At 33.6% G+C, this 18,439-nt stretch overlaps 1 protein-coding gene across 2 annotated transcripts in view; it reads right to left on the bottom strand.

The window, feature by feature from the left end:
- Positions 1–16,796, bottom strand: part of LOC122801837 (kelch-like protein 9) — a 254,786-nt gene extending 237,990 nt beyond the window's left edge. For both annotated transcript variants that reach the window (XM_044071483.1, XM_044071484.1), the window contains exon 1: positions 15,862–16,796. In XM_044071483.1, the coding sequence (XP_043927418.1) occupies positions 15,862–16,761 (900 nt within the window). In that variant the 5' untranslated portion in view covers positions 16,762–16,796. The remainder of the gene's footprint in view (positions 1–15,861) is intronic.
- Positions 16,797–18,439: the final 1,643 nt, after the last annotated feature.

Raw genomic sequence — 18,439 nt, 5'->3', positions numbered from 1 at the left:
AGAATTCTTTGTCTGTATTTTATAGTTATGCTACCAAAAGGGGAGCAACAATCTGGACTTTGATGCAACTCCCATGGCAGCATGCAAACATTGCATCTACAGTGACATATGACTTGTGACATATTTTTCTGTAGCATCTTAAAGTAAGTACCTAAAAATGTAGTCTTTTATCATCTGTGTTCTTTATTCTGCATCAAATTGTTGTATCTATCATTTGTTACTATTACTCTGCAACTTTTTTTTCAGACTTAGAGTTTTTCACTACAGGCCTTCTCTGAAAATGAGTTATATCCAGACTATCCTGTTTAAGAAACACAATTAAATAAATGAAATAAAGCAGAGGTGCTATGTCTGCAAAACACAACACCCATATGGCCATTAACAGAAATGGAAACTGATCAGCACAAGATGATATGCCTCAACCATCTACAGACCGCATCACATTTTTTCTCCCAAACTTTCTGTCAAAGTAAAGAAATTTTTAAAATATATGCCAACTCACTTCTTTTCTCTTAAACATCACATCTCTAACATTTGCTATCTACCCAAGGGAAAAAAAATCCTCTGAAGTCTACTTGGGTATAAAATTCCAATCCAAACTTCTGTGCAAAAAGCCTACATCTTCTTGACTTTGCTGTATACTTAGAAGCCCTACGGATTTTTCCCATTGTTCCTTTGTAATTTACCTTTCTATTAACTTTTTCCTTAATCTTTTCTAATCTTCTTTGATTCATACAGTTATCATGCAATAATTTACATGCCCTACTAATTATACTTTTTGTAACAGCATCTCCTATTTAAGACAAACAGAAAAACTCTAAAAAGAGTAGGCCTTTAATTTAGCACTATCCTATCTTCCCTTTCCCTGAACTCGGTTATCAGTCCTGTCAGGAAAAACAATCTCTAACCTGCAGTCCAAACTCCTGTTTGCACTCATCATACTCGGTTATCTTTTCCTCCAGTGTTATTTGCTCCCAATACCTTGGATCCTTTATTAATTTTCTCCAGTAAATACCGGCCCATTCTTGTTTTTTTTCTTCTTATACCCAGACTTGCAGAAGCACGTAATGGTAAAATCTGCTTTCTCCATTTTCATGCTGGCTTATTTCTTAGTATACTTCCTATATTCAGTAAGGTTGTTACTATTATCCTTAAGACTTGCAACCAAAATCTGAGTTTCTCTTCATTTCTAAAACACCCCATTTCATCAAGATTTTACACTTTGTTAACTCAACCTTCTGTTTGAGTTATGTACTTAAGTATTAACTGTGTAGTTTTAAAGTACCCACGTCATATCATGTAACCATAACCACTCTTGTTCATAGAATCAACTTATCTCACTTAACTCTTGCCTCACAGACAGACAGACACATACACACGCAAATAAATTCTTTCAACTCTTTATGAACTGTTCTCCAATTTACAAAGTATGCCTGATTTGTACATTAAACAACCAAACTACATCTGGTAATAGCCGTGTAAATTGCTTATCTCCTTTTTCTCATTACAGTCCCTTCTACACTTCACTGCGTTTCCTTCTTCTCCTGCAATAAGCTTCCTGGACCATATTCAATATTCCCTACTTCGCATTTAAAAGGATTTCACACAAAGTGTCTGCAGCGTATGTCCCAATTATTTAACTACTGTTATACTTTTTTTGTTAGCTGTTGGCCAGATATTTTTTCTGTAGATTGTTTTTTGTTTGGCGACGCTGACTTCTTTGCTCAACCTGCTCCATTCGCCCGCACTCCACTCATGCTCATTCTGCTCCCCTACGCTACCCCCATTCTCACCCACCCACACAATTACATTTATACAAACAGCACCACTCCCACCAAGTCATACCATCCACTCATAATCAACTGTATCACAATTACATCATACCACTTGAGTAATCCCACCCATCCCCTGACCCTCCTCTAGCCTCCCACACAGTTGCACTCACACTAATACTCAACTCTACTCTTTCTATATTCATGAGCCACCACATCCCCTACACCAAACCCCAAACAAAAACATGCTACTCATTCAAATAATAATCCTTGCTTTATTATTAACTGTTCTCAATCTCACCGCATCTCACAACCTTTCCATTATCTACTTAAAATCTCCCACCTATCCATCAATTCCTCCTCGAACTATACACCAACTTCAATATAACACCCCAAATTTATAACTCCACCAAATCAAACTATTTTCATATAGATATTTACATTCACCTACTTCTCCACATATATCACTGAAATGCCTCCAAACAAACATTGACAAAATAGCTTATGCCCAACATCTCACAAAAAATCAAACCTTCATTTATGTGGACACATACACCCTAACCCAGGACCAAATACCACCCAACAAAACCTGTCCACTGCACTAATAAAACCCAAACAACAATAAAGCCTAACACCCTGCCAGTCAAAAACATACTCAAAAATAGCTCAGACATCCTTTTAACATGAAGCCTGTTGAACAAAATAAATGTATTCCATGCTACCCTCTCCCTCTACACTCCTGACATTGCTATCCTAATTGAAACTTGGCTTAAACTCCCACATAAACAACAATAAAACCATACCCCCTGGCTATAACATTCTTAGACAAGACAGAATTAAAAAAAGAGGCAAAGTAGCAGCAATAATATAAAAGGACTCTCTTAACTTTGAGCAACTATAAGTAAACCCCCCAGACCTAAACAACACTGAACTATTAGCCTCAAGCCTAAAAATTAACAACAATAAACATATAATCCTACTTGCAGTACACATCCCAACCAACAACCAATCTACTATAGAAAATCTATTCCCATGGGCATCCATTACATTTAGCCAAGAAACCATTACAGTTGGTGATTTCAATACTGACTGGCAAACCTATTTTTCTGAAAACCCCTCCAACTACATGAGCTTACATGGTTTCATCCAACTGATACAAACACCCACTAGGGTAGATAAAAACAAAAACAAACTATCAATTCTCGAGTGGACCCTGACAAACCCTCACTTAATTATCACTCAGGTTGTACACCAGACAGCCTTAGTGACCACCTACTAACCTATTTCTTAAGACACCACAACTCTCTCGCAAAAACTAAATCATATAAACAAGTATGTAATACAAAACATTTCTCCACAGACACTTTTAAACAACTGCTCCAAAACTGCAATTGGTCCCCACTAAAATACCTCCCATTAGATGCAGCAGTCCAATACTTCAACAATAAATTTCTTGATATACTAAAACTCCCTGGCTCCCATTAAACACGTTAGATCTAAAACAAATTACTGTCCATGGCTCACAAAGGAAACCAGACAACTACTAAAACAAAGACAAACTCTGGTACCAACATCCCTTGATAGGTACTGTCACTTAAATATTTGCAAAAAAACAAAATCAAAACCGATAAACAATACTACTCAACAATGCAATACAAACATCAAAATAACCCTCAAAAATTCTGGGGTACTATCAAACAACTTATAAAGGCATCATCAAACACCCATAACTCAGAAGAGCGTATAGCATCCCAGTTTAACTCCTCTTTCATTAACTCTATACTCGTCATAAAAAACAAAAACAGTTCCCTACAGATCGCACAACCTATAACCAAAGACATCCCTACCACACTCTCCCTCAAACCCATCCAAATAGGCAAAATAAATTACTGAACAAGCTTAAACCTACAACTCTTGCTGCTGGCAAACTACCAAAGGAATACCTCAAACTAGCAGCAGCTGTCATCCCTTACCCAGATTCAACTCTGATTAATAGATCCATCTCAAAACAGTATATACCTAAAATGTGGAAAATCTACGTAATTCCTCTTCACAAAGGGGGCTCTTTATTAGAACTCTCCAACTATAGACCAATATCTATACTATTTCCTCTTTCAAAACTTTTAGAAAAATGCATCCACTCAGAGCTACTGGACCATCTGTTAACTAATAAGCTCCTTGCCAACTCACAACACAGATTTCGGCCAGGCCATACTACCACCACTGCCCTTCTAAACTTCACCATTACTGTAAATCAACTACAAAAAACGATGGCCAAATGGTCTCCTTGACATTTCTGGACATGTCAAAGGCATTTGACAGTGTCCCACGAACAGCTCCTACAAGAGCTGGCATCCCTTGACATATCAAAAAATATCCTCTCGTGGTTCCAAAATTACCTTTTAGATCACCAACTAGCAGTCAAGTGGCAAAATGATCTCTCTTCTCTGATTTTTGTAACAGTAGGTGTTCCACAAGGCTCAATACTTGGCCCACTGCTCTTCTCAGTCCTCACCAATAATCTCCACACTGCAACTAACCTCGCTACCAAACAATATGAAAATTACTCCACTGTCATGTGCTGCACCCTCCTTGCCCCAGCTGCAAGACATTACCCAAAGATCCTTCATGGCCATCATAGCTTTCCTAAATAAATATCAACTCATCCTAAACCCCTAATGCTATTTCCCAACAACAATCACCTCAACCAGGCCTTTAAAATCACCTCAACCAACCACATACTAATTGAACCAATCTCTAAAACTAAGCTATTAGGTGTCAATACTGATAAGAATTTAAAATTTGACAAGCACAGCTCACTTGCAATTAAAAAGGCCCATATTAAATTAGATTCTCTTTACAGGATCAAAGCTCATCTAACCAACTCCTCCAGACATGAAATCGCCAGAACCCACCTACTATCTGTCCTATTCCTCCCCTACACTCACAAACCTCAGGAAAACCGACTTAAGCAAGCTTGAAACATGCTACAAGACAGACAGCCAGATTTGCTGCCAATCTACCCACAGAACCCAACAGTGTCTCACTCTAAAACTCATTTGGCTAGAACTACCTAACCTCTTCTCCTTAAACCAGCTTACCCTAACCCACTCTATAGTACACTGATTTGACAAATGTCCAGCCATACACAACCTAGCACAAATCCACTTCAACAGGACCCTAAGATCCTCCAATAAAACCACTGTTAAAAGTTGCAAAAATCTTCCAACAGCTTCGGAGAATCTATTTACTCAAATCACATCTCTGAAGCATGGAACTCTATCCCTCAGAATATTCTAAACACCAATGACCCAGCACAGTTCAAAAACCTGCTAAAAGGGGCGTGGCCAAGATGCGCTCAGAACAGCAGCAGTTCTACTCAGCTCTGTCTATAAAATATTTGTATGACAGGAATTATTGGCCAAATGTTATTTGAGAAGATTAATTTCTTCATCAACTAAATCTACTTATCGAGATCTACGACCACATATACAAATTTTGAAGAAATTCAGTGCGTTTCCTGTCAAAAATACTTTGGATTTATTATCTCTTCACCAACAGTAGAATGGCTACTTCAAAAACAGCACACCAAGAAACCTCTCACAGAAAGGATTTACAGTCATTGCTACGGGATTTATCTACCAAACTGGATAAAATGGATCTAAAACTGGATATATTTAAAAAAAAGACTGTACAAAACAAATGGAAAAGATTCATGAAGATCTACAAATACAAAACAACTCAAATGTCAGGTTTTGAACTAGCACTTAATGACACTGACAGCAGAGTACATAAAGATGAGACCACTATAGAGTACTTAATGAAGCAAAATACATTTTTACAATCTAAAGTGGATGATCTGGAGAACCGGTCATGCAGGAACAATATCAGAATATTTGGCTTACCAGATAATATAGAAGGTAATAATCTACCCAAATTCCTAACATCTTGGATACAAGAAGTCTTAGACCTGCCAGAATCCATGTCCTATGGCATTGAGAGGGCACACAGATTCTTGACTACATCTAAAACAAGTAAGAATAATTCATCTAAATCAGTAATAGTGAGATTTTTATCAACATATGACAAAGAACTAGTACTTAAAACAGCCTGGGCAAAAGCACCAATTAAATTAAATCACAACACCATCCGTTTTGACAATGACTATTCTCCACTAGTAATAACAAAAAGAAAACAATGTTTACCATTAATTAAGGAACTCAAAAAAGCACAAATAAAAACTCATCTATTACTTCATGCTAGACTTAAAATCTTCTTACAAGATGGCATCAAAACATTTGAAGAACTGGATACTGCCCTTACTTTCATAAAATCTAATAACATTATTGAAAAATTAGAAGAAATGGACTGGGCAAGTGCAAGTCTTAAAAAATTAGCAGAAAATGACAGTTGGAAAACATTGGAAAAGAAGAAAAAGCTTAAAAAATAATATTTTTCTTTTCAACTAGAAACTCTAAATCTAAATCTAGTGACTTATGAATAAAACAATGTATTCATGCCCATGTAAGTGCACAACTTCAAATACTTTGTTTTTTTTAGTATATACGTCTTTTAAGTCTGTGTCATTAAGTCATGTATATGCATATAGTCATGTATATAAATGTTTAGACATATAAGTTTCCAAAATAGAGTATAATCTAAGTACTTTTTTTTTCCTCTCTAACCTTGTTTCTACCGAGTACTGTGCATAGTAGAAATGTTACAAAATAATTTACAGTATTACGATACCTATGATATGTTATGTTAACTAGATAAACTGAATGCAACTATGATTTGAAACTGGGTTAATTGAACGGAGCAACACTGAGAATAGCATATGGATTGACAGTTTCTAACAGGGTATTGAACCTGGGTTTTTAGCCTTGAGGCATCTCAGAGCAAGAAATGTAGCAGGATAGACTTGGATGTTGGTTAAGCTGCAATGTAATTTAACTTCATGTTATGCTTTTGTGGGATTAAAGTGCAACTGATCTGTAGTTCTATCGTGGTCAATTCATGGATGGTAATATATGCGGCAGTCTCGTTTTAACATGAAGCTTTTGAGATGTACGTATATGGGTTTATAGATTGAAGCACATAGTAAAAGTATTGCAGCCATAAACGAAACAGTTTTTCTCGCGCACATGTCTCAAGAAGTCATTTCAAAGAAAAACACACTCACAGATCTCGCTTATACGAAGAACAGTTTTTTTTCTCTCTTCATCAAGAATTTGGCTCGAGGAGAAGCATTTCCACAATAGTACGCGAAGCAGCTGGATGACATCACTCAAGTCTGTGCGACCTAATAATTGAACTTTGAACCCGAATGTCGCACAGACTAATTGGAATGTTAAAACACGGTTTACCAGCCATTATGTCTTAAAGTACATTAAAGCAGTCCACAAGCACTCAAACACTATTAGTTTAAATACTATCCTCATTTCAAAGAACAACTAATAAAAAGAAAGGAAAAGGAAAGTATATATGTGTAAGTATGTGTGTATGTGTATATATATGTAGATGTGTGTATGTATGTGTGTATGTGTATGTATATGTATGTATGTAATTATGTATGTGTGTGTTTATATTATATATGTATATATTGTATAAAGTGAAAACTGTTTATAAAAACAAATGAAAATATTTATTGATCTTTAGCCGACATATTTCCTGCATACTGAAATAGCAACATATCCATTGTAGAAGTATATATAATGAATATAAGTTAATATACAAAGGAAAGAATTTATCTGTTTTTTTTCTCATATTCATAAGCCTAGAGAGTCTATACCTAATCAAATATCATTAGAGAAATTGTTTAAACAATACATGATTTTAATGAGAAATGCATTATATAAACTACCACTTAACATTATTAAAGGGTCATTTTATAGACAGATATCATTCTTCTTTGAAGCATACTATTAGATTTGTTTTTCTATTCACTATTTTATAGTTATTACTTACGTGAAACAATCTTATAATTATTTTAAATCTTTATGGATAAGTTACGTAGAATGCATCAAACTTGAAGTATATTATAACAATATGATTTAAAACTTCAGCTAAAATAAAGTGATGAGCTTATTATTCTAGTAATTATAATATTCCTAGTTACAAGTAAAGTTTGACAGTAGCTTGAGTACTGTTGCTATTGGAAAGGAGGATAATTTGAGTGGCTATGCTACTCAAATTAGGGGTTTTCAACTCCAAAATGGGGAGGGTGAGTTATGTTATATTAAAGTTGTTTTAATGATTTGATACAATCTTTTCTGACGTTCACAATAACATGTTGTAATATCTCACAGTATGATATTGATATGTTACTAAGGTTTTCTAGCATTTATTATCAGCAAGATGAAAAATTACTGAATAACTATGTACACAACAAACATAAATATAAATGTTTCTTTTAAAAGGTATTTCAATTAATATCAGTGGTCTAAATAATCCCTGCAAAAGAAGAAGTTTATATAAATATCTTAAAACACATAAATCACACACTGTCTTTTTACAAGAAACTCACTTGATATCTTCAGATATTGTTAATTTAAACTCCAAACATTTTTCAATTCAAGTTAGTTCAGAACATAATGAAAAAAAAGAGGGGTAGCTATTTTATGGAGTAATTCCCTTCCTGTACCTAAAATATTGGAAGTATACAAAGACAATAAAGGGATGATTTGTTCAGTCACAATAGAATTATATAAGAAAATATATACTCTAATAAACATATATTGGATAGCAGGTATAGGATCAAATATAGTAAAACATCATTTAAACAAGATTGTAAGCTTAGCTAAAGGTAATATAGTAATTGCAGGTGATTTCAATTGTATTTTGAATGATACAGATACTAACACTACAGTTACAAGGAAAATTTCTACCTCTGCAAAATTACTAAAAGACTTCACAGATTTATTTTTATTAAAGGACATAAACAAGTTAGCAGAACCAGACTCATTCCCATATACCCATTATTCTTACAGGCACAAAACAAATTCAAGAATTGACAGAGTTTTGATCTCAAATGAGTTAACAGATGATCTTATAAAAGTAAAGGTCATTTCATGTCCCATGTCAGATCACAACTCGATAACCTTTGAACTACTAACTAAGACAATTCACAATATTATAAGACAATTCACAATATTATAATTAGAAGAATACCAGCATACATAACAAAAATTAAAGAATTTAAAGAATTTCTATTATTAGAGATACAAGACTTTATTACACTAAATAATACTGGAGAAACTTCAGAAATATACATATGGGATGCTTTAAAAGCATATTTATATGGAAAAGTACTTACATGGTATAACAATAAAAGAAAATCCTGGATAAAGATTTATTAGACATACAAAGTAAACTGGACAAGTTAAACTGAGGGAAATAATGAAGGAAAAAATAAAGAAAAAGAAATAAACAAACTAAATAATAAATATTTAGAGATTTTAAATCACAAAACAATGATTAATATAGAGAAATTTACATTTATCAACTTTTCAACTAATCCTAGATCTTCTAAATATCTTAGCAAACAAAACCAAAAGACTTAAAAAATTCAATCATATCAAAGAGATTTATTCTCCAAAAAAGTGAAAACTAGTTTCAAACTTACAACATATCTTATCTGAATTCAAAGATTTTTTTCATAAAATTAATCAGAAATCACAAAAGGTAGACCCTAAAGATTATGTTAAGTATTTCATAACTAAATACATTAAAAATAGTCTATCACATGAACAATCTATTATAGATAAAACAATATCTCTCAAAGACGTGCAAAATCATATAAAACTTAAATCAAACAAAGCACCTGGGAATGATGGTATTATACCAGAAATATATAAAATTCTTCCAAAATCGACACTAAATTTATTACACGAAGTTTTTAATATATCCCAAAATAACACAATTATGCCCCATCATGGAAATATACATTTATTTCCCCAATAATTAAAACAAAAAGATCCCACCGAATGTTCTTCATATAGACCAATCTCTTTATTAAATGTTGATTACAAAATGTTCATCTCTATATATGCGGAAAGGACTAAGAATGTTTTACCATCATTAGTTAATAAAGACCAAACTGGTTTTATTGTTAATAGAAATACTTATAACTTTAAAAGAACAATTACTCTGATAGATGCTGCAAAAACATTAAATAGAAACTTAACCCTAATAAGCTTAGAAATAAACTGTGCTTTTGACTCAGTTAATTGGGATTACTTATTCATACTTTTAGAAGAGGTGAATTTCTCGAATAATTTTATAAACCTTATATTCAATTTATATAAAGATAGTCAAGCCTATATTAAAATTGGTACTACTATTTCTGAGAAAATACCCATTATAAAGGGAACTAAACAAGGATGTCCCCTGTCACCACTATTATTTACATTAGTTATGGAACCATGGACAAACTTAGTAAGGGAAGATGAAAGAATTGAAGGTTTCAAGTTAAATTCTGCTACTACTTCTAAACTGCAATTATTTGCCGATGACATTTTAATAACTTTGGAAGAAAATAACAAATCTATCCCAGCAGTATTTGACAATATTAAGAAGTTTAAAAAAATAGCAGGTTTAACTTTTAACAATAATAAAACCAAGATACTTCTTGGTAATATAAAAGGAATTGCAATTCCTCAGAAATATAAGAAATATATCCCTCAGAATAATCAAATAACATATTTAGGAATAGTAATTACAAACAATATCAAAGATACTGCTCAAGTAAACTATAGTAACTGTCTAAAATAGAAGCTCAAATAAATAAATGGAATAGACTATTATTTACTTTGGAAGAAAGACTGTCAATCATCAAAATGATTATCCTCCCTAAAATAATTTACATAATTCAATCGTTGTCATTACTTCCTTCTAAAACTATAATCAAAAAATTCAACACATTAATTATAAAATTCTTTTGACATCCTAATAAGCCTAGAATTGCTTTAAACTATCACATGTATGATTGGACAAAAGGAGGTATAAGTTTTCCAAATTTGGAATTATACACAATGTCCTCGATTATTAAAACTATTTCCCTCTTAATTAACAATAACTATTCTTCGAAATGGAAATTATACTTAACTTTACTATGTTGGGATTCTACTATTATGCTAAATAATCAAAAAACACTAATAAAGAATTCTATCCTATAGATGATAAAAGATTTATTTGTAGCACAATCAGTTAAATCATATAAATCAAACTGTTTGCTAACTCTTTTAAAAACATTTAGAAATTACATCTTTAGGCTTACAAATTATAAAGTCTAGTTCTTTCTCCTCTATCCAATATCCTTCACTCAAGGCCTTATACTCTCAACAGACCTCACAAAAATGTTAATTTTCAAAGAGAAAGGTTTAACTTATTGGTCCCAATTAATGAGAAAGGACAAAATTAGGTCTTTAGAGGACCTAAAAAATGAATTTAAAATAGAAAACATATATTAGTTAAATTTACAATAATGTAGACAACATTTATCAAATGCCTTAGACTTAATGCCCCGAGATTTAATACAATCTATACCAAAAATAATATCATTTCTAACTATAAGCACTCAAAATGCAAATATTGCTAATATTACACTATCATATATTTATAAAATATTAAGAGATAAAACAAATCAACATCCTGGAAAATACTGGGACTACTTTAATACAATTAATTCTCATCTTCCCAATGATCTAGATAAACTTAATATTCTAGAATCAGACTATAAAACTACATCTTCCTTAAAGTGGAGAATTTACACTTGGAAATGTATGCATAAATCCTTCATTACACCATATATCATTAACAAATTCAACAAGAACATAAATATGTGTCGGAGATGTAAAAAGGTATTGAAAGCTGATTGGTCACATATGTTCTACGATTGCATACTATTAACAAAATACTGGGAAGATATAAATTGTTTCTTACAAGGCTTGTTTACAGATAACTTCATAATAACCAAGTCTTTAACATTATTTAACACTCCAATACATCAAAGTGTTAATAAAATGAAATATCCAATAATATGGACTGTACTGACAGTAGCAAGGAAAATAATAACAATCAATTGGAAATCTGATATCCATCATTTCAAGAATTTAAAATGCTTCTCACTGAAGTCTGCAATCTAGAACTATTGACCATCAAGTCAAGAACTAATAAAAACATAAACAAAATCAGTATGTGGAAAAAATTATTTGATTTGCAAGAAAAATATTAATTGTGAAGAACATATTTATTAAAATCTGATATACATGTGAACGTCATTGTAAATAGTTATGTTCCTTTGTTAGTTATAAATTGTTTAACTTTTGTATTGAATATACTTGAACATATTTTGTATTTAGTTCTTTTATTGAAAATTCAATAAAGCTGTTTTCAAAAAAAAAAAAAAAAAAAAAAACCTGCTAAAGCTCCATCTAAATGACAACTGGTTATGCTCTTGCTCCTAACCTGGCTGAACTTATTCGTCATTTCCTCACCTCAGCCCACCCTCAAACTCTTTGTCCCACCTTCTACTCTAATGTATATATAATTTTCTAAAAAAAAATACTGTATGTTACTGGAAAACATTGCTATATATTATTCCATTGTAGAGTATGCTTTTTTATGATCTGTATAACTTCGTGCTGTTATACTATGTATTGTATGTATGTGGAGCTTTTCTCTCCTGGCCTCCGATGAAAATGGGCAACTAGCCCAGTCGGACTTCCCCAGTAAACAAATGTTAAAATAAAAATAAAAAAACATTTACTTTAGAGCTTTTGTTCTTTTTTTTAGCAGTACTTCATCAGTATAAAATGAACAGTCATACTCTCCAAATAACAGCATTCATAAAATCACATGACATAAAACAAAAGGCCAATTACACCACCACTTATTAAAAAATTGACTTCAGTGAGGTCAGACTTATGTCATTCAAGATAATGTAAAATACAACAATAATTCTCATATTCAAACAAATTATTATTGCCCTCTCTAGCATCCAATCCAAGCTTTTGTGTCATAAGAAAAATAGATTTCTTAGACTTTTCATAAGATGTACTATGCTTCACTAAAGCATTGGCTGCATTTTTTTGCTTAATCACATAATTATGCTCACTCATACGAGATCAGCCAATTTACGTGTTGTTTTTCCTCTGTAATAACTGAAACAAACTGTACAACTAGCTAAACATTCTATACCCTTCAAAAAGCAAATATAATAACCATTTACTCTGACTACTTTCATGTTATTTACTACTGAAAAATGGTGAGGAATAAATGAGTGTGCACTTCTCATATGCACTATATGGAAAATTACCTCTCTTCTTATTAGATATAGTTTCTTTAACAGCATGGTACTCTAAAACTGTTTAAGATTTGTCTCTTTTCTATGTACTACTTTTGGACTGGACCCTTACAACTGCTACCACTTCCTGGTTACCAAGGACAACTGTGCTCAGGGCGACAGTTGAGGTTTTTTTTTTTTAAATCATTTATCGATAATATGAGTTACAGCATTAATTTTAGATATCAATACTGGTTTTGAAAACAGTGCTAAGGGCTTTTTCATTTTCAGTTTATAGAAGGCCAAGTCACAAGAATGATTATTTGCATTTTAAAAAGTCAACAACCATTTTATTTGAAAAGGAATATTGTAAAGGAATAATTTACTATGGGATCTAGATTAATGCCTGACAAGTTTATTTCAAAAACTGCAGTGTTAAAAATTATGTGTGCTGACATAGGGTACATTAAGAAGGTGGATAATATTGCTAATAAGAAAACCTAAGAAAGGAAGGGTAGACATGCACACATTTTAAATGGCAATAGTACTGAAAATGGTTTTAAGTACAAACAGACTACTGTTAAGTGCTTCAAATTACATCTTAGACAGTCAAGGCATTAAACCAAATGAAAGCAGCTAATTGACAATTCTGCATGCTAACAGTGACTTACACGTTTAATGGAAAAAAAATCTTAACAAAAGTTTATAATATAAAAACAACACTAGAACACTTTCAGTAAATAATCCATTTCTATAGTCAGAAAGCAGCGGTAATAATAAATGTGGAGCATCTTCTTGATGCAAGTATACAAGTGAAAGACCTTACCACAGAGACCCCCTGAATCAGTCGGTTTTACTGTAAAAGTTTCAAAGTTATGTGTTTAACCTGTGAATGTTTGTATTTTACTAAAAACAGTTAGAATAATTGGTTTGAGCATTATGTTATTAAAATGAAAAACTCTAACAACATTGTATTGAAACATTCATATGTTTATCTTCAATTTCAATAAGATTTTATGTGCTGTTTTAGAAAGTGTAAGGCCACAGACATTAGATTGTTATAATTACATACTTTTAGAACACAGAGAATTAATTTGGTATTTGTTAAATGCAGAAAATTATCCAGAAATAGATGATCATAACAGTATAAAAACGGTCTTGAAATGGAGATAGTGCACCTATAACTGTACAAGTAAACTCAAGTGCTCAATGCTGCATTTGCAAAAATGTTGGAAATGGATCATGGTTCCAGTTCTGAAGAAATCTTGTGATAAGACAGTAAATAACTTAGCTTAACAGTGATGGCGAAACTATGACACAAGCCACAATGTTTTGGGTGACATGTCAGCGATCACCAACACCCGAGTTACCACAGACAATGCTTTTGCATTCACTGCTCAAGTGAAGTGCACTGAATTATTTGGGGTTTGGTGTGTCAAAAGCTCCTGACACACAAGGTTTGCCATTACTGGCTTAGGGTCTAATTTTAAGTCTGATTTTATTTGTAACTGCTTCACTCACATACTTAATTCTTCTCAACTTTCACACTTAAATCCTTCCACACCAGCTCCCTACTCCCAGACTAAAACCAAACAAGTCCCACCAACTAAGGACTGCCAAAAATTTACATTTTGCATCTTTCTACGGAATTATTACAGTTCCTCATATTATTCATTGAGCTGATTTCATTTAATTTGTATGCTGATGCTTATCCAGTTGATACTATTACACTGCACTAAGTTTGCACTGCAATAATTTTACACCACGTTGTCACCATATTACAATGTGTACATGGTTTATCTTACCCTCTGTACTAGGACTGATTACTGAAATTTCTGTGGGGAATGGGTCACTCCACTCAATCAGTTAAAAAACATCAAATAATGCATACACACTCACAGATGATATAATTTCAAAAAGCACTTCTGTTCTTAAACAGTAATAGCAAATAATCTCAATTTTCAGGCAATGTATTTGCATATTTAGCAAATAATTTCAGTTTTCAGGCAATGCATTTGCATATTATATTAATTTTCCATAAGGAAGCATCAGAATATTCACAAAACCTTGCAAACATTTCTTATAAGATATTTTTTTTTACAAAAAACAGTTAATAATAAACTAGAGAGCAACCAGTCTACATTTAAATGCCCTGAGAACTGGCAAAAGCAGTAAGCAATTTGAAAGAGGATACACTCTTAAATTAACGCCTATAAAAAGTAGGAGCAGATATAAATAGGTGGGGTGACTGGTCACAAAAATCATGGCAAAGCCATCACTATATGCAGAGTGACTGACAGATGCTATTCTGCCATAATCACCTTTAAACTGTGACTATTCCAATATGGTTTTATCATTAACAGTCTTCACTGATGAACAGTACAAAAGATCTTGTGGAGAAAAACTGCTTAAAAATGGTACTAGAAAAAGTTATACAACCACAAAGTGGCAGGAAAGTAGACATTTCCAAAAGTAATTTCAAAATGTTACTTTGAAGAAAAAAAATAAGTAACACTTTAGGGAAATTAAATGATGCAAAATGTGTGTATGAATGTAATAAAAATGGCATGCTAGATGCATTAAAATTAAGCCAACAGCAAACCCCAAAAAAGAGAGTTGGGCAGGGGAAACAATGACATTTCCGCACAAATGCAACAGTAGGAAAACCAGTGAGATAAATCAAAGCCTCTCCTGCCCTTTCAGAAATGTATTATGAAAGGATGCCAGTTACTGTATCTACTACATAAACAACTTGAACAAACTATGAGTCATCACTTATTTATTAAAAAAATAAATTGTATGTACCATAATTTCTCTACATTCTTGGCTTCCCGCAGTCTTTCCACAAACAGCTAGAACACCCTTCTGTGTAGACCTGATCTGTAACCAGTTCTTGTAAGGGCTATCAAAGTTAAACTTTAGGCAGAAATCACCTAACTCTTTAATGTATTTCTCAGCACCGGGTACAGACCTCAAAATATCAAGCGCTTCACAGTTTCCATTGTAACATTCCGGAGAACAGAGAAGACCCAGCCTAACTTCTTTAATAAGTTTATCCAAGTGACACAACCTGTTATCCAAATCAAATGTGAGCCACTTCACCGCAAAATCTAAAATGCGCCCTTCGTTGACATTAGAGGTGATATCATTCCTCCCCAAAATTTCCAGAACAGACTCAAAGTCCAGCTGCAGCAGTGCCGACTCTTGCTCTGCAAGCAACTGGTCTAAGTTATGGGAAATAAAGGAAAATGTTTCCACTTTTAGTTTGGGAAGACTGTACCTGTCAGCAAAAGAAAGCATGTCTGAAAAGTTGTCAGATTTTAAGCTTTTCTGCATCAATTTGTCGCAACTGTCCGTCAGCAGTGGAATCTGTAAGTGTGTCGATGTAAGTAATACATCCTCCAGATGTTCCCACTCACAAGAGAACCTTGAAGTGTATATAAAGTGCAAAGCAGTTTTTAAACCTACTGCCGAAATGCCTTTCAGGGCCACGGATTGCATAGACCGTTCCAACATATCAGCAGTAAACATTATCCTAAAATAATGACTAGCGGCCGCTAAAACAGACCGATGTGCTGCAAAGGTCTCATTTTCTGCGCAAAGCTCAACATCGCACAATGTTCGGTCCTCCCACAGCTCCTGAAATCCCTTCTGTAAAGCCTGTGGGAATTGTTGGCAACATACGTGACGTTTATTATCATCCATATTGTTGTACAAACGCGCATCAAAGTTATGTCAACATAAGGTAGCTTGCAACGAACTATGGGAGCCTAAGTTGATGGGAATTGTAGTCTCTGTTTGATGACAGCGAAAGAATAAGTTTGAAGTTTGGAAAGGAAACATAGATGTAAATGAAGTGCGGCTAAACGACAGAGTTAACTGAAAAAGAGGGTAAATTAACATAGTTAGATGATTACAATTAGATGACTGACTATGCGTCGGCATGTAACCCGCATTTTCAAACAGTCATATTGAGTTGCCCTGCCACAGTGTACTCCAATGAGTTTAAAACTGGGAGATAGCTTCATACTGCATTTCAGCCTCCGTATATTATTCTTTAGGGTTACCACCTGTCCCACTTTGCGAGGGACAGTCCCTCTTTGGGCAGCTGTGTCCTGCCAAAAAAATTTAAAAATGGCAAATGTCCTGAGATTTTAGGACAAAATTATTTCCTATATTTTATGTAATAGTTGCATAAAACAGTTATTCTGTATCTAAAATACCTAAATGTTATAAGAAACAGAATAAGCAACTAAAATGCTACAAAAATAAGCTTTTATATAGGCAAAAAAGTTAAGTTCTATCATTTGTACTGACCGTGGGTATGTGTCGGCCTGTAAAATCTGATGTATGTCCCACTTTGGCCATTTGAAAAGGTGGCAACATATTCTTTCTGGCTCAGATAAAACATCTTTACTTTGGTTACATTTTGTAGGAAATGAAGCCTGACTGCTAAACCAAAAGTGCAGATAATTAAAGACAGTCAGTCACACAATGACATTTCTGAGACTAAGAATACACTACTATATGGACTGATTTTACAGTGCATAGCTCTCATCCTTCAGTCTCCTAAATGAGGAACACAGCCTCTAGTAATGTGGAATAAATGGGCAAAATGTGGAACACTTACCTGACAGCTTACCAAGAACTTCAACTAGGAAGCTCACGTGATGGCTCAAATTAAATATTTTTACTTTCAGAATGGTTCTTTTAATAAATTAATGTGATATAGTTCAATTTGCTATGGATATCAGTTAAAAAATTCCCAACAGTGGATGTGTGACAGACCCTTTCAATGTGGAACTTTGAAGAACATGAACTTTTTAAGAACCCATATGGAGTGTTCCTCATAATGAGGTACACTTGAGAGGTATGCAGTGAGTTTGATTGAAAAACTGTGGATGTCCTTCTGTATTGCTATTCCAGTATTCTTAAAAGAACGGATGTCCCATCGCGTGCAGACCGTCGCTCAGTCAGTATGGTAAAGATTAAAAAGATCTTGTTTGCTCTGGACATCATATCTATGTTACTCGTACAGAACATAGGGCATAAAAGGGAAGTCTGGATGCAATTATCCAAAACTTCTTTTGCCGCCAGTTCAACCACCGTTGTTGCCAGTTGTTTTGATCAACTTGTTGGCCTCTCTTCTGCCTCCAAAGGTGTTATTGTTGACAGCCTGCTTTCAATCTCTTCTTCCCCTGACTGCCATGCCTGCCAGAGAGTATCTTTGGGACCTGGGATTCATTGCCTCATCTATTATGATGCTTCCTCTTGCCAGACTGCATATGGGGAAGCTAAAATGGTACCTCAAGTCAGTTTGGCTGCAGCAAAGTCACCCTCTGACTTTCAGTATACCTCTCCTTCCCTGTCTCAAGAAGGACTT

Source organism: Protopterus annectens, chromosome 5.part0 (genome assembly GCF_019279795.1).
Source record: "Protopterus annectens isolate FY-2018-M chromosome 5.part0, PAN1.0, whole genome shotgun sequence".
Taxonomy (NCBI): domain Eukaryota; kingdom Metazoa; phylum Chordata; order Ceratodontiformes; family Protopteridae; genus Protopterus; species Protopterus annectens.
The sequence above is the reverse complement of the archived record's forward strand: the minus strand, read 5'-3'. Positions and strand labels throughout refer to the sequence as shown.